The following is a 26,194-nucleotide window of genomic DNA, read 5'->3' on the forward strand; positions in this document are numbered from 1 at the left end:
CCTTAAGGCAGAAAAAATAGCAACTACATTTTTTTTTTTATTGCGTTGAACTTTTTATATGATATTAAAGGAAAATCCTGTATTTTTATTTAATTTGTTTCCTCTTTAGTAAATTGTCTCTATTTGGTTTAATACAGGATCATCAGCACTAGAAGCAATTAGAGCAGCCATTCTCAGCTAGGCTTCTATGGAACCCTAGGGTTCCTCCTGGGGTTGCCAAGGGTTCCTTGGGCTGTGGATCATTGAATTCCCTTTTGTTGGTGTCTCTATAGTTCCAGGTTCAAGCCACTACCAATTAGAGCATCAATTAGGCACGTTTTACAATGTTTTTTCATTAAACTGCATAAGAAGCTTCTTTGTTATGGTATTTTTACTTAAATTTCCATGTACAAAAACATACAAAGTGGCAAATGTACAGTTTATAACAAATGTTTGCTGTTTCATTTGCCAGATTATTTGTAATTCTGTCAAGCCAATCTTCTCAGGTAATATATTTTTTTCCTTGGGTCAGCAATTTAGCTTTCTCTGTCCATATTTCCATACTTCTTCCCATTAATTTTATAATGAATCCGGATCATCGCTAAATTAGCAGGAAGGTGATCCGGGAAGCTGTAAATTGAAAGCAGGAAAAAGTAGCGTAATCTTCATTGCTGTGGAATGTCTCAGATCTATGTAAATCATGATTGTACACAGTTAGAAATCCTTTGGAAGATAAAACAGTAGACTGTGTATTTACTGTAAATGTTTGCCGTGAGTTCTAATTTTAATGTTAAATGTACAGTATGCTCTGATTCATCAAGCTGAAGTAGCACTTAAGGCATGCTAAATGGGTATATTGACAGAAGGCCACTGGAGTGTACCTTAAGTGCTATAGCTTAAAAATACAAGACAGTAGCCCATAACAAGATGGCTTAAAAATACCAAGCACATTCATCCATTTTTCTCAGCTTGGTTAACACGATGATCCTTCTTTTACTCAGAACAAATACTACAGTCTTATTCAACAGAAAGGTATGTCACATTGTTTTGGAACTAAAATAACTTAAAAAAAATATGAATAGGTATGGCTAAGAACAGTATAAATACTTATCTTTTCTACTGCCTGCACTGCCAAATAGCTTCCCAGTCCGCAAGAATTTCTTTGTTAAAGTCAACTGGGAAACCAACGCTTTCCTGGTCCACCACAGCACTCAGCTGATGCTCCAACCAACCTCCAGGTCACTACTGGATACAGTATTAACATGAATGTCGAAGGGAGAAACCACTGAGCAATGCAAAGCAATCTAAGAAATGTATCTTCTTTAAAAAAATGCCTGTTTCCCAGTGGAATTTGGATTTTTTGTTAATGATAGGGTCATTTTAAGGAAAATTTTATCATTTCTGAACATAAAATCTATAAATGTTTCTTTACATTCTAGTAAAATGTGTAATGTCTAGATTGAAATATTAAATATATTTACAGTAGTTTTTACTATTGCTATAATATCTATTTTACTACCTGCTATTATATTCCAGGGCTGAAAAGTTTCTTTTGAAGTTACTTGCAGTGGCCTTGAATACATTTTAGTAAGGCAGACATATTTCTAGAGAAAACTATTTTTCTATAGCTTTGCCCATACTGAGCTGTCGCATATTTCACTGCAAAAAAGAACAAGACTTGCAAGGTTTATAAATTCCTGGGGAAAAAGTGTAGTGATTTAGGAACATTTAACTTGAGGGATATAAAATTCAGGACCAGAAAATGGAATAATCTGCATAATAGCACTAAAAATCTCTAGGTGTCCTTTAAAATGACATAGACATAAAGATGTAAGGACAGTGGGAATGCACAGTGCATGCACACACTATAAATATATATATATATATATACACACACACACACACACACACACAATACAGCTATGTTCACTGTCACTCTAATCTCATGACTGTATGATACTGATTAATTCATTAATGCACTCTAACATACACCAATTACATAACTAGCCTTAAGAGTAGGACATGCTGTTGCACAATTAGAGTATAGGTTTTTTTGGTAGGTAACCTAAAATAATATTCTTATTTACAAAGCACTGTGTGCATTATGTCTTATATTAAAACTAAAAAGAATTGTCTCTGACTAACCTAGTCAGGGTTCCTGGCCATTGTTATCCTTGTTTTTGTCTCATTTGCATTTCTTTAGACTCTGCTAGGCTCTGCCTTCTCATATGGACCTATTACTTAGTTTACTGGCTGGCTTTGGTATTTTTCTAGGTTCTTCTACAACTCTCATGCCTGGGTGACAACTTTGCTATCTACGGTATCACCAAAGACTTACAGTTGTTCTTATACTGTAAGTTTGCATACCTTTGGCATATAAAACTTTTACCCCTTTTGCTGCACCAATGCCACAGAACAGGCCACTTACAAAATACCAAACAGCACATAAAGGAGTCTCAATACCTCTGGAACAAATCATTCAGAGCAATGAAAATAAAACTGAACATTATGGTTAAAACGGTAAAAGCTTTGTTTGCAGAGGAGTCAACGAGGTCTCTGAACAGAGGCATATAGCCTTATCTCTGCTGTTTTGGGGATGTGTGAGCTATTTGGTAGATTAGTCAAGATTAAAGGCAAGGTGAATACAACATATTATAAATGTTATAACATTTTGGAGGAATATTTGTATTTTCTGTCCCAGAAGTTGTACATTAGGTACATTTATAGGTCTTTTTATAAAGCATTTGTTGGACAAATGTCACAAGCATTCATCCAGGCTGCACACATTTTGCCTGTATTTTCTCAAATACTTCCTACGATCATCAGCTCCATCCAATGGCCAAAATGTTGGTACATTTTTCTGAAATACCTCAATTAGAAAATATACCGCATTTTGGTCACTAGATGTAGCTGATGATCATAGGAAGTCAATCCATCAAAGAAAAAACTGGGGGACATTTGGCAGCCTTGATGAATGCTTGTGACATTTGTGCAATTAATGTTTTATAAATAGGCCTGTTAGACTTTGGAATTTTTTATCATGCTGTTTTTGTAAAGATTGCTTTTGATTTGAGATTGAACACTAGTTCCCCATTTTTTTTGTGTTTTCTTATATTTATTTGGGTTCAGATTTCCACATTGGACCAGGATTTCCTACATGTATTGCAGTGAAAAAACTGGCATGCTATAGAATTATATTGGATTTGCCAAAAATATACAATTTCTGAACAGTTCACAGGGAGCTGCAATGCATGTTGATTGTTTATTGCAGAAATTGCCCTATCTTTGTGAAACATACCTCAAATTAAAAAAAAAAAAAAAAAAAAAAAAAAACTTGAAGAAAAACAACATTGAAGGTCACCCAGTCAAAGGCTTAAGATGACAATAGGAATGTAAATGACTCCTAGAGGCCTCTCGTCTTTCTTCCTTTTTCTTTAAATTCTTACATCCTAACCAGGAGAACTGACAGTCAGTAATAAAACCCCAACATTTTTAGCTGATCCCCCATCAAAAGGAAAATAAATATACAGTAGGTATCATTTTATTATTTTTAGTGGTGTCAAGGACTTCTCAATTTTAAAGAATGTCCTTTTCTAAACCGAAATAAAACTTTGCACAAAAAAAAAAAAAAAGAACAGATTTATTTTTTACTTAATTCGGCACAGTTAAAATAAAATGCATATCTATATGTGTATACATGGAGAATGTTTAAGTAAACGGATAGCATTCTTCAACAAATACTACCCAGTAACATAATGACAGAAATAATTACAATAAACTCTAAGTCATAAACAGAGCAGACAACAGCATTTTCTTTGCAATGTACATTTTGAATCATTTTTAAGTACAACTTTAAATACAAATAAAGGCTAAACATTCAGGTTTAGCATTCTTTTTTCAATCTTCAAAGGAACATATCCTTAAATATATGAGGAATAAAGCAATATTTTTGCACTTTCTGCACTCTTAAGTACACAACCATAAAAAAAATAACCAATAACTTTTTGTGAAGCTATTTGTTTATGCACATTTTTGTATATAGTAGCAACAATTTATCAAGGTCACTCATAGTCTTTCTTTGAAACTGCCTTAAACCCAAAAATATTTATATATATGTATATAGAGAGAGAGTTTAAAAGTGCATCTGGTGGATGAAAATCAGAGTTATATATAGAAGATCCATGGTGTGCAAATTTGGTAATCCAGAGTTGGTTCCCGATTGGTAAATTCGACACTGTGATTTTGACTTAACTTTTTTTGAGCAGGGAAGCCTCTTTTTGTTTGGAACGGTAGATGGTTCAACTGAATCAAAAACATTATTTTGATTCAACTTTGTTAAAGAGTTATCTACTTTGCTTGTGAATGTTCCAAAAGGGGAGTAATTAATAGGCTTATATGTTTTGTTTTTCTTAGGGTCAGCATTACCAATGATTTTTGTCTTTGAAATATTTTCTTTGTCTTTGACCGGGATATTTGGCAAAACTCTACTCGTATGAGAAGATGGGCCAGACTTAGCATTTGTTCCAGTAATTAGGGACTTATCGACTGGAGGTTGACAGCAGCTGTCTGCAATCTCTTCGCCCTTGACTCCAAATAAACCTGTTCTCATTTGATGGAAAGAGGTATTGGCACATCCATCAAGATCTGTGATGACTAGTTTTTTAAGGTCCTTCCCAGCTAGGTTTGGTGGAACATAACACTCCAGCTCTGATGATGAGCCTTTAAATGCTTTCAACCAGTTCCAGAGGGATTTAGCTCTGCAGTCACAGATCCACTGGTTTGCATTTAAACGTAGGTATTGAAGGGATACTAAAGGTGACAGTATTTCTCCCTTGAGTACGGTTAAGTTGTTACTAAACAAGTAGAGAGTTGTTACTTTCTTAAGATCATGAAAAGTTCTGCGATGGATATAATCCAGCCTGTTTTGATGAACCAGTAATCTGTCTAAGTTTATGAGGCCACTAAATACATTTTCAGATAGGGTACTAAGTTTGTTGCCATGAAGAAACAAGTAAGTGAGGTTCCCCAGATCTACAAATGTGTCATCATGCAAGAAATAAAGGTTGTTATCATGAAGATAGAGGTACTGCAAAGAGAAAAGGCCTTGGAAGATTCCAAGAGGCAAGTCCTGCAGACCACAGCGATTGAGGTGTAAAGTATGTAAGTGAACAAGACCTCGAAATGTGAGTGGAGTAACAGATCTGAGATTATAGTTGTCACTCATGTCTAGTTCTTCCAGTTTTGTTAATCCATAAAATGCTCCAGACTCTATATGACTGATGTTGTTTGAATGGATCCATAGAATAGAAAGGTTCTGGCAGGAGGTGAAGCTAGTTGCCCTTACAAATGTTATTTTGTTATTGTGAAGAAAAATACGCTGAGTCTGTGTTGGAATGTATAAAGGGATGGAAGTTAGTCTTTGCTGTGAACAACTGAAGGTGATTTTCGGTTCATTGTAGCATAGGCAGGTTTCTGGACAACATTCCACTTTAAATATGTAAATTATGCAGCAAGTAAGAAGTAGGAGCAGCTTAGCGCCTGTAAAAGAAATGATAGAAAAGTGTTAATGTACTTCATCTATTATTCATACTTCTACATAGATCATGATATCATTTGCAAATTAAATTCAAATAATATGCATTCTTAGGTATTATAGCAAAACTGTACTGCAAAAGTTTTGAACTGTTTATCAAAATATAGTTAACTTTTTAATAATTGGTTAAAAGGGTAACTTTACCTTTTTAACAAATCTAGTGCTGTAGAACAAAACAGTGAAATAATCAATTTTGCATTATTTGTTTAGCTTTGTATTTGTTCAATATATATTTAAAGCAATTGTAAAGTCTCATTTTCTTTTACTTTAAAATAACATACATGTTATACTTACCTCCTCTGTGCAATGGTTTTGCACAGAGCAGCCCGGATCCTCCTCTTCTTGGGTCCATGGCTGGACCTCCTGGCCCCTCCCTCCTGTTGAGTGCCCCCACAGCAAGCAGCCTGCTATAATGGCACCGGAGCTGAGCTTCATCCATTCAGACATGGAGTCCCCCCTCTCTTCTGATTGGCTAACTGAGTTTTATTTACAGCAGCGGGAACCAATGCTGTGTCTCAGCCAATCAGAAGAAAGCGTCCTGGATGGCTGAGGCACTCTTGGACATCAATGGATAGAGAGAGGCTCAGGTAAGTATTAGAAGGGGGGTGAGGGGGGCTGCTGCACACAGAAGGCTTTTTATCTTAATGCATATGATATAATGCATTAAGATAACAAACCTTCTGACTTTACAACCTCTTTAAAAGCATTTAAATTGCTATTATGCCCTACTTCAAATGGTGGGGTTGATTTACTAAAACTGGAGAGTGCAACATCTGGGGCAGTTGTGCATAATATCCAATCAGCTTCTAACTATATAGCATGTTCATTGATACTTTGACAAAAAAAAAAAACTGGAAGCAGATTGGTTTCTATGCAAGCTGCTGGCAACTTGATTGATGGTGTACCAGTAATAACTAACTAGTGTTCACGTATACACAGCATTACATTGTCTCCACAGGTCCCAAATGACAGCAAGCGGAATTTGAACATTATCGATTGGGCACAGTGGAAAATTTAAGACCATAAGTGCTTTATACAGAGTTAATGATCACAATAACAGCTCAATCAGAAGCATGTATGCTCCTGGAATATTATATTTGCAGTGGCTTAAAAAGTTAAACTACCATTAACATCAGACTATGCCTTAAATGAGAAGTATGGGGTTTGAAATAAAACCTTGATGGATACTACATCTGTCCCCCCCCCCATCTCTAGGAGTAAGAACCGATTGTTCAAACACTGCTGATTGCTCAGTTCACCGTCTTCAGTGAGCAGAGAGAGGTGACTGGCATCAATTTGCTCTCTGCCCTACCCCTCCAGCACTCATTGGCGTGGCGAGCTGTGGAGGGGGCGGGAGTGGCTAGCTCAGGCTCTCAGCAGTGTGCTAAGAGGCTGAGCCAGCTTCCTGTCAGGCATTTAGGTGGATCCTGACATTAAAGTCGGAATCTCTCCAGACCCTGGACCAGACCCTGGGCCAGCTGTGACATCCAACGACAGCAGACTTTAGACCACTGATGGCTGAATACTGTTCCCAGGAGTGCAGAATGAAGTGCACTCCTGTGAACCCCAGAGCTTTGGCCCTACTTCTCCTTTAAAGTACATCTAAAGGTTCCTATGTAGCAGTTATGACAGTTTAAATAGGCCCCGAATCCAGTTACCTAGTGATCTACATGCCTCAAATGAATAATAATAATAATAATAATAATAATAATAAAAAACTTTCAGCAGCAGAGGCAGTGTTGTCAATCCAGAAAGCAGTGAGAATGGCTAGGTATGGTCAGTTGCTAAAATACTTTGCGAATCAGCAGTGACAATGCTAATAGCCATGTACCCTGTACCATATTCTCATCCTGCTGTAATACAAGAAAGCCCAACCTACATCCCATCACTGGAAGCTACATAAGGTAGGCTTTAATGCCGGGATCATAAGGTATTAGTGAGAATTTGCAGAGAAATGACAATAGGCAGCACAACTTTTTTTTTCTCTTGTAATTGGAGGTCAAAGTTCTACTTTCAGATGTAAAGAACAGATAGGTGTGTGCAACTAGACCAGCCTCAGTCCCCTCCCCAAATGTTAGTAGAAAAATAAAAGAAAAACAACCCATGGGGATTTAAATGGACAAGGCTGATCAGAGGTAGGAGAAGTATGTAGGCATAGAGAAAGTATAATAAGATAAAAAATATAATTTATTGAACACAGTAAAAAATATATATGGAACAAGTGGTACATCTAACAAAGTCGCATGAAAAACACATAGCATAATGACTTTCAGAGAAAGCTTACAATGTAATATCTCTATCACAGCAGTGATACAAACAACTGTATTCAATTTAAAATTTGGACAGAATCTATTTATCTCACAAGTAATGTTTTTAGCATTGATTCTATACAAACACATGGAGAACATGATTTTTTTTTTTTGCAGAGAATGCTCTGGTTACAAATATTTGGATATAGAGAGATTGGCTTTCCTCTTCAAAAATTCATATGCTTTTTTCTTGTTTCCTTTATGACTATTAGTTTATTGTTCGGGTAACCTGTACCGTTCTGTATTCTCATTACATTCTATAATATTTATAATACTCAAAATCATTTTAACTGCAATAATACTACTAAAACTGGGCAAAAGAAAAATAGATGTATAAGTGTACAACCAGCCCATGGAGTATGATATGTAAATAGGGGCAACATCACAACTTTTGCTCCAGTTTTTCTTTTCTCTGGTTTTAAAAACAGATGACTTACATCTTCCTACAAGCTCCAAAAAAGAATCTTTTTTACCTTGTTGCTAAAACTTGCCACATTGAGATCTCTCTTTGTTGTAGTACAGCAAATCATTTGAGTTTACGTACGTAAGTACATGTAATAATCTTGAGGTCACATTCAGAGCTAGTCAGCTACAGACTAGCAATACCCTACTAAACTAATGGAGCTTTGAAAACTGTTAAAAAGGTGGATGTCTCTTAACTGAATCTAATTGCTAAAGGTAAAAACATCACTTTTCACCAATTTTCAGAAATAAATACTCTAGGGAATTAAAAAAAAAAAAATGAGTACTGTAGTTGCACAGGTTTTTACTTCTTCAAATAAATAGTAGAATATAAATAGTATAATAAATATCTTAAAATACTGATATAACTGTAAGATTCAATAAGGTGTCTAATGACAATAAAAATAAAATAAAATAAAGCTAAATATTATCCATTTTAAGTAAAATAATAACAGATCCACACCTTTGCGATATTTATGTTTGTGAACAGAATCTGTTTATTATAAAATTATCACAAAATAATATTTTTTTAATGCGGCTAAAATACAGCCTATGGGTCTCTAATACATTTTTCACTAAAATCCATTGCTCTGCAGTAATAAAAATAAATGCAATACTCACCTCATCTTAGATGATGTTCCCATCAGACTTACTTGACTTCTATCCAGTACAGGCCTTCCTCCAGGTTGAATGATGCTCAGCATCATTCAACCCACTTTCTGTGAGCCCAGAACATCAAGGACATTATTATTATTATTAGACAGGATTTATATAGTGCCAACAGTTTACGCAGCGCTTTACAACTTGAGGTTAGATAGTAAAACTACAATATACTTTAATACAGTAGGAATCAGAGGGCCCTGCTCATTAGAGATTACAATCTAAGAGGGAGCATCATGAGATAGAAGAGGTAATAACTGTGGGGGGATGTGCTGATGGAGAGAATAAATGTACAGTTGTTAGGTGGGGGCCAGATAGGCTTCTCTGAAGAAATGTGTTTTCAGGAATTCTTTGAAAATGGACAAAGTAGGAAATAGTCAGACAGATTGGGGTAGAGCATTCCAGAGGAGAGGAAAAGCTCAGGAGAAGTCCTGGAGGCGAGCATGGGAAGAGTTAACAAGGACATGCTCTCATCAATCCTCCATGGGCTTACAAATGAATTTTCCAGGAAGAAGTGCTTCATTTTTACAAAAAAAAGACACTGTAGGGGCTCCTCTTTAAGTAGTTGTAAAATCTAGTAAAAGATGTATAATATTATTAAACAAATCTGCAAAACCAGCTGCCCACCTCAAAGTGTTAATACACCTCATGCACAGTAATAAGATAAGTAGGCACTTACTTTGAGCACTTAAAACATATTTTTATTGCATATGTTTTTAGTGTTACATTTTTGCTCATCCATGATGTCACACAAGGAGGAAGATCACCTCTGACGCCACACAACCAAATAAAGGACCTTTGGAAAACATCTAGCTAAATGAATTAAGAAAAAATGAATAAAATAAAGGGTGTGTAAGGGATGAAGAAAATGGGGCTCTGAGCTAATATCTTCCCAGAAACTGCATGCTGGTATATATAAAGAACGCCTCCACTAGTTAATGCTAAATTGTAAGGCAATGGGCCTAACAATATTTTTTTGTACTCTTAGCTCTATGTCTAGACAAGGGTGGCTACTAACACACTAACTGAAATATGCACAAATCTGATAAAAATGCACCTTTTACATTATATTTATAAAATTCATCAATATTCATGTTCATTAAAGGCTTTTCATTGGCCAAATCATTTAAGATCTCAACAAACTTTGCACTGTCCCAACTCTTAACCTGGGGACATGGAGTTGTTTGCTAGACCCCAGGATTTGGTTCAAATATGCTATTATGAAAAAAATAAATAATCTGAGTAGTGGTGCTGATCTTGATATTTCCTCACTGTTATCAAATGAAGGATACTACCCCCTTATCCAAGGTCCAAGCAGTATTGTTACTTTTGACCTCCAGATAATTAACTACTTCCTTATGTGGCTATAGACAGTATCTTCCATCTTGTGTAAGGTAATTGTAACCATATTTGTGTATTTAGAACAACACAGTTGAGTATTGTATGTGATACTTTTTTTATTTTATTTGCTTCAGCAGTTCATTTTGTAGGATATGCTTCCATGGGTTCAGTACTGCTTGGACCAAGAAGAATGGGGTAGTATTGTATGTGATACTTTTTTTATTTTATTTGCTTCAGCAGTTCATTTTGTAGGATATGCTTCCATGAGTCCAGTACTGCTTGGACCAAGAAGAATGGGGTAGTATTGTATGAGATACTTTTTTTATTTTATTTGCTTCAGCAGTTCATTTAGTAGGATATGCTTCCATGGGTCCAGTACTGCTTGGACCAAGAAGAATGGGGTAGTATTGTATGTGATACTTTTTTTTTTATTTTATTTGCTTCAGCAGTTCATTTAGTAGGATATGCTTCCATGGGTCCAGTACTGCTTGGACCAAGAAGAATGGGGTAGTATTGTATGTGATACTTTTTTTTTTATTTTATTTGCTTCAGCAGTTCATTTAGTAGGATATGCTTCCATGGGTCCACTACTGCTTGGACCAAGAAGAATGGGGTAGTATTGTATGTGATACTTTTTTATTTTATTTGCTTCAGCAGTTCGTTTTGTAGTATATGCTTCCATGGGTCCACTACTGCTTGGACCAAGAAGAATGGGGTAGAATGCAAATGCATGCCCTGAATTTTAACTGTTATAAAAAATAAAAAGAAACTGTTAAAAATAAAAAAGTATCTTGCAAAAATCTCAAATATGTTATTACAAATGCACTTATACAAAGGTTTTATTTTTAATTAAGGGTACAAGTAAAAGCACTGGAATACTTTGTTTAGCAGAGGTGATTCTGGTACATGCATTTAATGCATCCATTTATAAAAATAAATTGCCAAAGTACCATAAACTTATCTTCTAATATAAAGTCACATGTTTCTGCTAGTCTGCTTCCATTTCAAGGCGTGAAGCCGGAAGCACTACAAAGGATATAATAGTCACATAACAGGAGGGGATTTGTGCTGCAAAATACTTAAAAGGAATAACATGGAAGCTCAGTTCACAAGGATAAACACCAGGAAACAATCCTTTTTTTTTTTTTTTTTTTTTTAAAAAAAGCTAAAGTTATGTTCAGTTTAGTATTTTTTTTCACAATACATTTTTTTATTGTAAGAATTTTTAGCAATGTTACAAAAAAACACTTTGTATCAAATATAGAAATAGGGATACAAAAGCAAATGAATAAGTTGACTGAATCACATTTACAATATGGTAAAATGATAGATGACGCCATATAGTTACAACATATATATTGCTTGTAATGGTCAAGTATAGTCCAGTCCTAAGTTTACATCTAGAGTTCAATGAGATTTTGAGTCCGATGGCTGAAAATACCGATCCTTATCCTTGTGTAAAATGAAATTTGAAAATTATAGTCACACTGCTGAAAATAAAGATTCTTATCCTTGTGTAAAGCTTCCAGCATTGAGCCTACACTGTCAGTAAGCCTCTGTGGAGAGTAGGAGATGTACTAATGTTACTGGAAAGTTCTGTCTACATTACAAACTCTGAAATGCAGAATGGCTGCCATTTTATTGATATATAGTAACTGGACCCAGATGTAATGCCTAATATATGAAGAATGCTTGATGCAGAACAATGCCACAAAAAAATTAGGCACATCGGTTAGGGTATGGATGGATGAACAAAGAAAAAGATGAAAAAGGAAAAAAAAATGGCCTTGATTTCTTCTTTAAGAATAATCCTACACAGTATACTAAACATGCAAAAAAAAAAAAAAAAAATCTCATTAAATGCATGGATAATGAATATGACAAAGGAATAAAATAGCATAAATAAATGATATTGCTGGTAATGCATCTAAGTGTTCAGACATATTTCCTGCTATGTATACATCATTATAAAGTGTCAGCAAATACCGAAGCTGGCTGCAGTCTTCTTGCCCCTGACTACTGTGAGAACACAGTGTTTTGAGATATGCTGGTACATCTTTTTTTTTTTTTCTGAACAAAAATGAAACCTGCTGCAACTTTATTTTCCCAATTATCTCTTTACCAGGATCCCCTGAGCACCAGCTCACATCCTGTGTTACAATCTTTGGTCCTGACCTACATTTTCCATGGGCTCCTTCTTTTTTTTCTCTCTCTGGTTTAAACCTTGTAAAAGGAACAAAGTATTATCTTTTCAGGTTCAGCAGGGTCTCTCTACATTAGGAGGCAATCGATCACCGAGGGAGAAATGATCCGTCTTTCCTCCTTAAAACATGTTTATCTTGCACACATTTCTCTAAGGCAGAAATCAACACAAGTGATAAATAACAATACAGACTCTATAGTGATATATGGTTTATAGATCTAAGCAGTAATATCATAAAGATAGGGGTTTACATGAGAGACAACAGTTTGTTGTATAAAAACATCCTACATTCTTAAGAGAAATGTATAGAATTTTATACGTATTTCCTTGTATTACTGAGTTTAGAACAAAAAAAATAAAAAAAAAGGAACAATAATTTTCCATTTGTTAAATAAATATCAAATATCACATATAATTGCTTCATTTTACAATTTCCAGCCAGCAGGTGGCACACTAGGTACGTTTTTACATGTTTACCAGGCTAACCCTAAAATGGATTTTTCAGTAACCTTACAAGTCTGCAAGAAAAAAATTCTGATGTGTCATAATATACAGAAACAATATCTTTTCTAAAAAAAAAATAAACAAGAAAATAAATCACCTTTTTTTAAAAAAAGGTAGTCTCTGAGCATCAATCAGGTGATCATGCATAGGCTAAGGTGATGCCATTAACATAGCCATGGTATAATGTCATCTGTCTGCTCCTGGCAGGAGGAAGACTTCCCTAAGTTTCCCCTTACCCAGACTGCAACATTTTAACTTTGTAGGAAGGCACAAGGTGAAAGATTACAGCAAAGACTGATTTGTGTTGGGCATTTGTGGACTGCACAGACACCAGTATTTAATTTAACCAGCTATCAGTCCAGGAAGAAGAGGCTGACCCTGGATGACTCTAGTCTAGAACAAAGATGGTGCCTTTATTCTGGAGAGAAAAGCAAAGAGAAGCATTGTCAGTGGGGAGTACTGTGATAGGTAAAAAAATAGCTGTAAGCAGTATAATTAAACATTATTTAGTGTGCACACAACTGACATATGGAAAGATCTGCACAGCCTCTATAGCCAATCCAAAAGTAAGTACACGGCTAATAAGTGAGAGCAAGAACTCACCCCCTACTGCTCTGTTCAATTAGAAATAGATAGTTACAATAGAAAAAACTACTGCTATGCTTTTTCCTGAAAACCCACAATGCTTCAATTCAATTCAAGACCAGTGTCATTGGTGCTCCTTGCATTGTTTTTTTTGTTTGTTTTTTTTTAAACTATATTTTTATGTTTTAATCAATTTTACAATGCAATCAATGCAAAAGAAAAGAAGAAGAAAATAAATTGAATTATCTTACCAAGCTTATAACATTTATATATATATATATATATATATATATATATATATATATATATATATATATATATATATATATATATATATATATATATATATACAGTATATATATATATATATATATATATATATACCCCTACCTTTTTCCCCCCACCCCCCCTTTATTACCCCATTTTACCAGTTTTTGTACCCATCTTCTAAGTATTTCTTATATATTCTACACTTAATTTTCCCATGTTCGTATATAGTCTCCAGTTTCTTTAAAGTCTTTCCACATTTTCCACTTAACTAAAAAGATATCAATCAGGTCTTATTCCATTTTGTAAATATAGTCCACTCTCTTACACCATTCCTCAATAGTAGGAGTTTTTATTATTTTATTTGGAACTTGTACTATTGTTTCAGGTGTTAGCTGCTTCTCCTAAAGCGCAGTGTTTTTTCTGTTTTTATATATGTCCGCTAAAAATCGTTCGACAAAGGTCGCGAATGATCAGAAACACTAAAATAGCACGGAAAAAGCCTGGCTGCCATTGTTTTTGTTTTGCACCATCTGATACGTAGCTATGCAACCAGGAAGTTTTTCCAGAATCGTACGAAAAAGATCATACGTTTATATGCATTGTTGAATTCGATGTTACTGTAGTATCATGCAACAAAATGCGAACGATAAGTCGTCCGATTATCTGAACGTGTGTACGAGGCATTAGAGACCCTTTCAGCTTCAAATGGTCATCTCTTGGGTTATATTTGATGAGCTAACCAGGCCTGGACATATTAGCAGTCATTGGAAATCTATACCACTTGGAAAATATTTTTGCTATAGTAAAATGATCAGTTTCAAATAATTCAGAAATATTTTTAACTTCCTTGCCAGACCTATTGGCATCCACACCCTTCTTTCTAGAGGGCCTTAGTGAGCTTGTTTGACCATGTCCATACCACAAACATCAATAACAAAGAAACACCAGTCCCAAGATATCTGAGGTTTAAAAAAGACAGGTTCTATCCACGTACTCATCAAGGAAAGTCTAATCATTAACACCTAATCTGGGTAACCTGATTTAAATTCATAGAATTGAAGTGTTGGTAAATATAAGGGTATACTTACTTTTTCCTCCTGGAAAATCTTCTATTTCATTAATTTAGATTATGAGAATGAATACACCATTTACATTTTATGTGCTATTTGTTCAAGTATATCACCGTTATCCGAAGACACGGTTTGAATGAAAATCTAATGTTTGCCTGTCAAAATATGTTGAAAGGTCCAGAATTTCTATATACTTACTTTTTCACATGACTGTATCTCAGAAGAGTGGAGAAACATGAATGGTGTGTCTATGGAGGACAGTGCCGGGACAAGGTCATCCAGCGCCCAGGGCATAGATTCCAAACTGCTCTACCCCCCCCCCATTCATGATGTGCCAGCTTAGGCGATCCTACGCCCAGCAGTCATTTGCTTGTCAAACAACTGTGCAGCTTAGTTTTAACATTGGACACATGCTTGTATTGATGGCTCTCTTCTCCACTCATGGCTCTCTCCTCCATTCGCGGCTCTCTCCTCCACTCCATGGTTCTCTCCTGGACACTTCTGTGCTCGGTGGTGTGGGTTGTGCTATCTTTCCCACTCATCCTTCCTCCCAGTGCAGCTGCTGTGTGTTTGTGAACACCACCACCTGCTTGTTAATAGAGGAGCACTGCATTGGCAGAAAGGAGGAGGGGGCAAGAACACAGCCCACCCACCTCCCGACTCTCTCCTCCTCTCCTTGCTGCTTCCAGCGCTTGACTGACAGGAGTAGTAATGCTGTTGTCATTACTCCTGTCAGCCTTGTAACAGAAGGAAGGCACCCCATCCCTACAGTAAACCATTGCGCCCAGGGCAGCCGCCCATCCCGCCCCCATCACTTGTCTCAGCCCTGATAGAGGAGTATGGTTATCAACCTGGAACAGGATGCATGATAGGCCAACAGAACAACCCCCTCTCCCATCTTCTCCATAACATAAGGGAAGGTATTTTGTAGTTGAGAAAGTTAGCTGGGAACAATGCTAATTTGTATGCACTTATTAAACAGGTATACCAACTCTCTTTTAACCAGTTCCGGACCCCCCACCACATATATATACTGTGGCAGGGCAGCGCGGCTGTGCAAAATCGCATACATGTACATGATTTTGTGCATGAGATGTAGAGGGTGTGTGGGTGCCGCCAGAGTGCCGCTCCCACTGTGATTGGACCATGATGGCCGCCAGGACCCACCGATTGTTCAGCGGAATGACAGAACGGTGGTCTGCCTATGTAAACAAGGCAGACCGCTGTTCACTCATGGAGTAAAAGAGAAATCTTGTGTTTCAGCTAAGCTAAAACACAGATTTCTCTTTTCCTCTAGTGCATTCACTCCCCCCACAGTTAGAAAGCACTCCCTATGACCACACTTAACCCCTTGATCACCCCTGGTGTTAAACCCTTCCCTGCCAGTGTCATTTATACAGTAACAGTGCATTTTTTTTAGCACTGATCACTGTATTGGTGTCACTGGTCCCCAAAAAGTGTCAGATTTGTCAGCCGCAATGTCGCAATCCTGCAAAAAATCGCTGATCGCCGTCATTACTAGTAAAGTAAAAACAATAAAAAAAATAAAAAGTCCATAAATGTATTCCATAGTTTGTAGATGCTATAACTTTTGCGCAAACCAATTAATATACACTTATTAGGATTTTTTTAACCAAAAATATGTAGCAGAATACATATTGGCCTAAATTGATGAAAAAATTTGATTTAATTTTTTTTTTATTTGGGTATGTTTTATAGCAGAAAGTATTGTTTTTTTTTTTTTTTTTTCAAAATTGTGGCTCTTTTTTTGTTTATAGCGCAAAAAATAAAAACTGCAGAGGTGATCAAATACCACCAAAAGAAAGTTATATTTGTGGGAATTGTATATTTGGTTGTATATAGTGGTTAATTGTATATTTTACAGACCCAAAGAGAGCAAATTAATAAAGCTTGATTTTAGTGTTTACATACACCTAAAGAAGAAGTATCGAAAACATTTTAAAATCCTTATGCAATCACCCAGGGGACCTAATGCACGGAGCAATTGGTCCTGTTCTGATCCAAGCCTTCATTTTGTAAGAAAAGGAATTCTTTTTCTATGTTTCTGCTGGCTGTATTTCTACCTCAGGCAAAAGCTCAATTTATACGTCTTCCTATTGGGGAATTTATACGTGTTCCTACTAGGCAACACTGAGCCCCTGCCCCCTCTTTTTGTAAAGCAATGCTCTTTTAATCATATTTTCTCTTATTTATGCTGGATGCTGATGTCTGTCTGGAAGAGCCAGGGCACAGTGCATAGCTCAGTGCTGGCAGGGCAGTGATTGATCTTTTGCAAGCAAGCAGAGTAATAACTGGCAGTTTGTGTTGCTGTAATTTCGTTGTTGAGAATGGCGAGCGCAGTCATTCACAATCTCACAAGCTGCTAATTATTACTGTGATTGTAAAGGACCAATCATCGTCCTGCTGACACTGACCAAAACATCAGCCTATAGATTGGCCACTATGTTTGCAGACTTCTGCAGACACTGAGTGGGGAGTTAGCAGAGTTTGCCCCTGAATGCCGCCACTGTGACTGTACTGAATACTGTAGAGGAAAACAGACATCCTACCTGCCTAGTATCTGGGTTTGCCTTCACTCAGTCCTAAAAAAAAAAAAAAAAAAAGAATCTACTTGCTAGCAGAGTGGTCAAACAGCAGTGGGAAGAGGAGGGGGGGGGGGGCAAGATATCAAACCACGGGTCTCATTCCCTAACAACTTGAAAAAGCACCCACTTGTTGGTGCAACCTTGACCGTTTTGCAAAAGATTTTTAAGGCTACTGACTTAACTACCTCGTCTGGACCACTGACCCCGTTGCATCTAAACCCAGACTTTTTGCCAGGTATGACTGAAAGATTTCAACCATTCTTGCTCCTCAATAAACCCTTACCAGTCTCCCATTGCTTGAAAGGGGGTAAATTACTACTGTATCCGGACCTACAACTGCTTTGGGGTTCTTCTCCTCTATTCAGCTGGACATATCGACAGATTTACCACTACATTTTAAACACTGGAAAGGCCGAAGACCTTTGACTCCCTTTGAATCTACGTGCTTGCAGTCCTATGGGCCTGATAGGACGGTACCTCTAGACTATTCCTGGTTGCAGGCAGCAGATATACGTACACCGTTGATTCAACCTTACTGGCAGCAAATTTGCAAGATCATTAAGCTTATTACTGATACCACCATACCTCTAACGACTGCCTGTAGCTTGTTACACATTTCGGGATGCTCCATGAGAAAGTATAAAACTTCCCTGACCAGACACTTGCTCACATCAGCAAAGACTCTAATCCCACGATACTGGAAAAACACTAAGGACCCTACAGTTGAGTAATGGCTTCATTCTGTATCGGACCTACATAGAATGGAAGAACTTAGAGCTATATCTCGAGATTCTAGCACTCTCGACTATGTCATGAAATTCAATAGAACGTGGAATGCCTGGGTAGTGTTTAAGTTTTCACCAGCCTATGATACTCTGGTGAAACCTGGCTGAACATACTCATTGCTACTGCTAGATGTTTGTATCTCTCGTCACCTCCTTTACTTTCAAACACCGATCTCACTTTTCTTCCCCCTTTCTTTATGTTTTTTTTTTCTTTTTTCTCCTCTCTCTTTGCCCTACAGGATGGTTAAGGTTAGTAGCTGTATACGATATCTACTATAAATACTAAGATGTACTTTGAAGTTTCTATATTTCAGTAAATACTGTATTTGTTGAGATTATGTTGGCCTTAATCATTGAGGGTACTGAAAAAATGAAAAATACCCTCTTTGCGAGTTTACTTCACACTTTTTGTATGCACAGTTTACATGACATTTATATTTTTGTTAATTTGTTATTACTTACGCACTGTTGTACACTACTACTTTTTGCTCAATAAAAATGATATTGTGAAAAAAAAAAAAAAAAAAAGATATCCAACCACACTACTCAACAGCATCCATCACATGGATCAGAACTGGACCAAACACTCCATGCACTAGGTTCACTGGGGGATGCCATAGGGATTTACATTTTGTAGTGATACCACTTCTTTAACAATAGATTTGTAGGGTATGAAATGTATGCCTTTGTGTTTCACTTAGTCACTCTCCTAGAACTAACTAATGTTATATCGAATAGAACAAAATGCTTATATTTTGGTTTCATGCCTGTAAGTTTGTGCAATCAATTTCATCAGGCATGAATATGCCAAAATGCTGCATAGTCATTCCTTGAATAACAAGTCTAAAGGCTGGTCTTTGAAAATATTAATACAATAGCTTACACTACTTGTTTGACATTTGTCTGTAATCTGAAGGGACAGTCTCATTACATATTTTTTCCACGGAGGTTTTGTCCCTGAGAGTATTTCTGGTTTTTACAGATAACTGTAGAGCACAAAGAAAGTATTTCAGCGCAGTTGATTTGTGCACTTCTTGATATCAGACTCCACCATTTATTCAAGATGATTTCTTCAAACAGTTTTATTATGGTTATGTGCCATTGGCAGTCATATAACAGAGAGCACGTGCTCATGTGTGTCTAGTCTATATTAGAAATGATTTAGACAGAAGCATCTGCTCAGTAAAATGTTCCTGTAAATTATATTGAAATTCTAAAGTAATTCTGTCTCAAACCAGTGCAATTCAAACCAAGCATAGGAAGAAAAAAAAACACCTAAGTGAAGGTTATTTTACACTAAAACTGCATGTCAAAAGGATAAGTAGATCTAGAGATATAGGCAACTCAAATGTTTGCCGATCATGACTTCCTTCTCCCAGGCCCGTCTATTGGCCCTTTATTGTGATTGGAGGCCTCGCTGACCTATATGGAAACTTGCGAGAAGGAGGAGGTGAGAAGCTTCATCTTTTAATGGTTTCAGCAGTCTATAACTCAAGATCTTCTGACTGTTTTAAAAAATGGCTTTATAAAGTAAACTCAGTTTATGTTTTTTGCAACATAGGCTTACACTGAATTTCAATGGTTTCCAACAGGCTATTTTAAATCTCCCTTAGTTCATAAGATTATTCCTAGTCAACACTAAAATATAGTATTTGTTTGTACACCAAACAGCAAATTCATGCTTATCCCTGCAGTTTCTGATGTGAGACACCAGTCAATAGTGAAAGTCTTCCTCACTTATTTTTAGATTTACTAAAGTTTATCAGTAATAATAAAACTGTATCAGCATAATTAAAAAATAATGTCACTTAATTATTACTTTTCTTGCCAGCTATATAGGAAAATGTATTTTCAGGGTTTTCACTCAATAACGTGTACCTGTGTTTTGAATACCCATATTTTGAATACCCATGTGAAGATAAAATAAACAGAAATGTGCCTTTCACATGATTGAATAATTGAAGTGAATCTTCATTCAACTTATTGAGCAAAAATTCTCAACTCTTTTAGTGTATCAGCCTCAAGGTATTATACATTAATATGATTTTTAATCCTTTTTCTGGCATACTGTTCACTGTTCACCATGTGGGACTGCTATATACTGTTACAAGTAGACACTGTAGTTCTAAACACACCCCTGATGTCTCTGCTGCAGACTGAGATCTTTGTCCTTATCTTTTCTATCTGGTACTGGGACATACCATGAACACTGAAGTGGGCATTATTGAACACTTCCTAGTTCAGAATTTCAGAGGAAAAACTGATCACCTTTGTACTATGAATATGATTGATGGGATACTATGGGGTTTATTTACTAAAGACAAATCCACTGTGCACTTCAAGTGCACTTCAAGTGCACTGCAAGTACACTTGAAAGTGCATTCACTCTAGATCTGAGAGGGACATGCAAGGAAAATAAAAAACATAATTTTTGCTTGCACATGATTGAATGATACAAATCAGCAGAGCTTCCTCTCTTTTCAGATCTTCCCCTCAGATCTACAGGGATCTACAGGAAATGAACCCCTATGTCACAACCAAAATGTTATAGTTTCTTATTAATCATAGTTAAACTCCAGGCTTGGACATATTGTAGTATATACCGGTGTTTCTCAACCTCTTTTCAGTCAAGGCACCCTTTAACAATATAGACAATCTCAAGGGACCCTTTAAAATTATGGACAGTCTTGAGGCACCCCATTTACAATCTAAAAACTAAACTATTCTAATAGCTTTACACAATGCAGCAACATCCAAACGTAGGACACCCAACGCTAGAAGCGACTTATTCTTTCAAAGCAAATACACTTTTGCACACTGGTACTGACTAGTATTCCAATGTTTCTCTTCTCCCTCATTCTCCCTCAGTTTCTCTCCATCAGTCAGCTAATGTCACCCCAATGCTGAGGGAGAGGGGCAGAGGAAGGAAAAACAAGGATGCTGTAGAGGCAACAGACATCCTCCTTATTCACTGATGTCATTGGTTGTTAGGATGCCAGTGTGTAGAAAGACTTTGTGTAACTAAAAGGCAGGCTTGATCCACCTGCTGCCTTGTATACAATTTTTGATACATCTTTAAGCATTTTGCCAAGGCACCCCTGAAGAATCCTCAAGGCACCCTGGTGGAAAAAGGCTGGTATATACCAATGGGACCCTCTACTTACCAAAGGTGCTGTGGGGGATCTCTGTGGTTCCTCTAGAGGCATGGTGTGGATGCTTGGGATGTTTCATGGCAATCTAACTCATAGAAAATTTTAGGTACAAATACCATTTTGTTTCAAAATTAGTGGAGGAGGTGGGATCACACAGACACAAAGTCTACTGAATTAGCCTACTATAGAAACTGCTATTTTGTCATGAAAGTTAAAGTGATAGTAAACAATCACCTTGTAAAACAGCCTATTCAGTTTAAAATTGAAACAAAGGGCAAAAGATTTATGCACAGATATACAAAAAAACATTATAAATACTTTTTTTCCCCTTTTTAAAAGTGATCACATTCCCTCTGCTCCATGTGTTCTCAGCTGTATAAAAGCTGGGGGGAGGAGAAGTAACAGTACACTGAGTTTCTCTGAATGGCTATGCAAGGTTGGAAGGGGGGGGGGGGCTTGTCAGGACAGGTCTGATCATTGGAGGAGAGCAGGTTGAGTTCCCAGCAGAGCTAGAGAACTGTCCACGATGTGCTGTCCTGCTTAGTGTGGTCAGTTTTTAATAGGAAAGCAGAGGAATTGGCAGGAACACCAGGGATTTCACACAAAGGAAGCAATACATAGAGAAGAGGATACTTTTTCAAACAAGTACATAGTACAGCAGACACATATCAGGAATATAAAAAGCTAGTGTAACAAACACTTTAACTTGGTTCCAGATAGGGGTTGAAGAGCGATTCTAGGCAACAAGAAATAGCCAAGTTAAATATGAAACTATTATTAATGCCATTGGCACCCAACCAGAGATGTATAGTAACTAAGTAGAACTACTTCACTACTGTACTTAAGTACCGAAAGGCGGTATCTGTACTTTCCTAGAGTAGAATTTTTTTCTCCTACTTCCACTTTTACTTCACTACATTTTTTCGATGGTTTCAATACTTCTACTCCAATATATTTTTTTGTGCTGCATAGTTACTCGTTACTATTATAAAAATGACCACTGCCAGAACAGTAGATGGCAGGTTTCATGAAGCTCAAAACATGTGTATTATCAGCGCATACGAAAATAAATGCTACTGTATGTATAAATAAAAGCTGCATTTGAAATAATAAAAAACAATATGATGTTCAAACTTTTGACTTCTTTCTTTAATAACTACATAACACAGTACTTGTACTTTTACTTTCAGTACTTGAGTAGCAATTTTTTTTTCAAAACTACTGGTACTTTTACTTTCAGTACTTGAGTAGCAAAATTTTTTAAAAAAACTACTTGCAATACTTAAGTACAAAAAATGTTGAATACTTTAGTACTTCTACTCAAGTCACTTTTTGATTGAGCACTTCCACTTCTACTCAAGTCACTTTTTGATCGAGCACTTGTACTTTTACTCAAGTATGGGTTTCGAGTACTTTATACAAGTCTGCACCCAACCTAGGGTTTGTAGTAATTATCATTTACTTTTTAGAACTAGGGTTTTTTTTAGGTAGTAACTTCAGCTTGGGAATATGGGGGCTTATAAATAAAGGTTATATCAAGTTCAGTGTAAAATCCACTGTAAAGTGAACCTGTGGCCAGACTATGCACACTAACGCATATTCTGAACAAGCAGTAAAAGGATTTTAACAAGCCCTCATTCACCTCTGTAGCTATAGGCATTCTGCAGAAATTCATTCAGACCTCTAATGTAAACACTCAGCAGATGTTGCTAAGCTGTTAGAAAACAACTGAAAAAGAACTTTAGAGTCTTTTTATGATCTTTGAGGATAGTATACTTCATGGTACAAGCAGTTAGATAGGTCCATACCTGGGCACAGGTTCACTTAACAGTTTTCTCTATTTAATCTGACATTACCATTCACTAAAAGATGTTTTCCTGTAACATGCAACATGTATTTATCTTTAGAGAATGCTGTGACACTTAGTAAGGGAAACTATATCTTAGATCTGTACAATATGTACATCATTGGTTAACACTTTGCATGCTTTCATATCATTAATAAGCTTTTCAGTTCTCTAGGACAGTCTAAACAAATATATGCATTAATATTTCAGCAGCCAAATTAAAAGAAATCCCCACGGAATAAAACATATTTTGAGGACTATCATGAAACAGTACTAAATTGTTTTGTGCAGATGTAAGTTACTGTAGAGCATTTCTCTTTATTATCAAAAAGAGTCTGAAATAAGAGTTGTTTTTGTTGCCCTGTGGCAACCAGTCAGTTTTTCACTGTAAATATTTCAGTGTCGCTATAAATTTAATTGATTTTTGTTGTAAAACAATGTAGGGCATTCAAAGGGCTGAGATTTCAAAGCGATTCTCTAAGCAAAACTGTTTTGTTTTTTGGATAAAGAAGGGGTTGGACCTCATGCCAAGTTTTTATGATTGTCTATGTCCTCATTGTAGAGATTTACTCCTCTTTTCAAGAAAGTGAGAGGAAATTTAAAATGTCAAAGTTGTCCCCCCAACAAGAGGTAAAGGGAAACTGTGCAATGGGGACACCTGTGACGACTGTCTAAGGCAAATGTCCTCAGTGGACAATAACAATGACAACTAAAAAAAACAAAAACAAAGAAAACATGGTAATAGTTTTTATACTCTTTACACCAACACCAGCAGATGACATGGCTTCCCAAATCATCACAGACTGTGGAAAATGTGACATTTAATTTGGAAATCAAAGTCCCAGAGTCTGGAGAGGCACAAAATCCAAGTTACATGAGGTCCAGCATGAAGTTTCTACAGTCAAGGAGGATTTGGGGAGCCCTATCATCTGCTGGTGTTGGTGCAGATGGGTTGAAGGCCACTAATAAAGCAACCTGGGCTTTCATAACACCTCAACAGTGCCACAGGCTGATCGCCTCCATTCTATGCTGCATTAAAGCAGTAATTCATACAAAAGGAGCCCCCACCAGTGGTGTATTTTGGTTTTGTGATGCCCTAGGCAAGACTAAAATTGAGCGCCCCCCCTCCGCCTTTGTAAATTTGCCCCACCCCTTCCTGTTTAAGGGATGTGACTCCCTCCAAAATTGAAGGACTCCCAAGTCCCAGCAAGGACCTCTGAGAGAAAGGGTTGTGGGAGAGAAGGGGGGGGGGTGATGGGAGAGAGAGAGAGCATGGTGTAAGAGAGAGAAAGAGGGTGGTGGGAGAGGGAGAGGGGGATGAGAGGGAGAGGAAGGGGAGTGAGAGAGAGGGGGGTGAGAGAAAGAGGGAGAGTAGGAGAGAGAGAGGGTGTGGATGGGAGAGAGAGAGGGGGGGTTGGGAGAGAGAGGGGGGGTTGGGAGAGAGAGGAAGAAGGGAGTGGGAAGGGAAGTTAAATCCTCCTCCACTTTGAATTATGGGCAGGGCCAGGGAGTCACGGCCTTGATGCCACTGGTTGCTAGACGCCAGGCAGCTCTAGCAACCAGTGGCAAATAGAGTCTCAGATGGAGCCGGAACCTGCTATTTTGCTGCCCCCCTGCAAAGTGCCGCCCTAGGCCTGGGCCTTGTTGGCCTAGGCCAAAATACAGCACTGGCCCCCACCCAGTATTGAGTGCACACTACACTGTACATGGACATACTTTTCAGTAAGCCAACATTTCTGTATTAATGCAAAAACAATGTTTTACAGTAATTGTTATAAATATTGTTTAAACTGTCCACTTTGAGTTGGTGCATGCAGAAAAAGATTATTTCCAAGACAGTGTATAAAACTAGAGATCCAAAAACACCATCTTTTTTAGATACCATTCTTTAAGTTCTCTTCCTTCATGTAATAATGGCAAGGACATATACGATGTTGCCAGGATCTTCAAAGCATTTCAGATCTTAATATGCCTTCACCACAATCACACTATATTTAATGTAAGCCCATTCTCCCAGCCTGGACTGGATAACATTATTAATTGACTGATTCAGATAGCTGAGCACTATAAACTAAGACAGGGGTCCTCAAACTACGGCCCTCCAGCTGTTAAGGGACTACACATCCCATGACCAGGAGCCATTGTAAAACTCTGACATTTCAAGACATGACTAGGCATGATGGGAATTGTAGTTCCTGAACAACTGGAGGGCCAAAGTTTGAGGAACCCTGAACTAAAAAAAAGCCCAGATGTCATAGATTTCAAAACTAAAAGAATGCTACATACAATATTGAAGTGCAACAATGACACTAAAAATAATTATCGACACATTAATGTGTGTGATTGAAGTAGGCGAAGTTCAACCAGACTATAATACTTAGGAATTGTCACAAAAGCACATTTAGTATAGCACTGAACCCATTTTACTATTTATTAAGTCAAGATTGAGGTTGAACAGCCCCCAGGAAAGAGCACCAGTCCTTTAATAGTTTCAGACACACCAGGCCATCTGGTTAGTACAAGAAAAGACAGATTGTCAGTCTGGGTGTGCGCTCTACATTGTACTATGAACTGTCCACAGCAAACTCCTATTCATATGAAAAGAAAATTTACTTTTTTTGTGTGTGTTGTACCGATGAGGGCAATTGAGAAAGCACTTTTTAGGTTAACCTGTATTGGCAGGTATGCTCTTTTCCTGTGATTTTTTCTTTTATTCAGTAGGAGCTAATTTGTAAAGAATTGCCAAACTGAAGTTTGCTTGGCAGTTTTATGTTCTAAACTTTTTGGGGATTGTTGCTACCTGTTTTCTGTAATTTTTTTTGCAAATGT

The 26,194-nt window shown here is 37.0% G+C and overlaps 1 protein-coding gene across 1 annotated transcript in view; it reads right to left on the reverse strand.

Annotated features, from left to right (window-relative positions):
* Positions 1–4,107: 4,107 nt before the first annotated feature.
* Positions 4,108–26,194, reverse strand: part of RTN4R (reticulon 4 receptor) — a 122,066-nt gene continuing 99,979 nt past the window's right edge. Inside the window, exon 2 of the mRNA XM_082244236.1 lies at positions 4,108–5,517. Coding sequence (XP_082100362.1) covers positions 4,112–5,517 — 1,406 coding nt within the window. The 3' untranslated portion in view covers positions 4,108–4,111. The remainder of the gene's footprint in view (positions 5,518–26,194) is intronic.

This window comes from Pelophylax lessonae (genome assembly GCF_965119305.1).
Source record: "Pelophylax lessonae genome assembly, chromosome: 1".
NCBI classification, from domain to species: domain Eukaryota; kingdom Metazoa; phylum Chordata; class Amphibia; order Anura; family Ranidae; genus Pelophylax; species Pelophylax lessonae.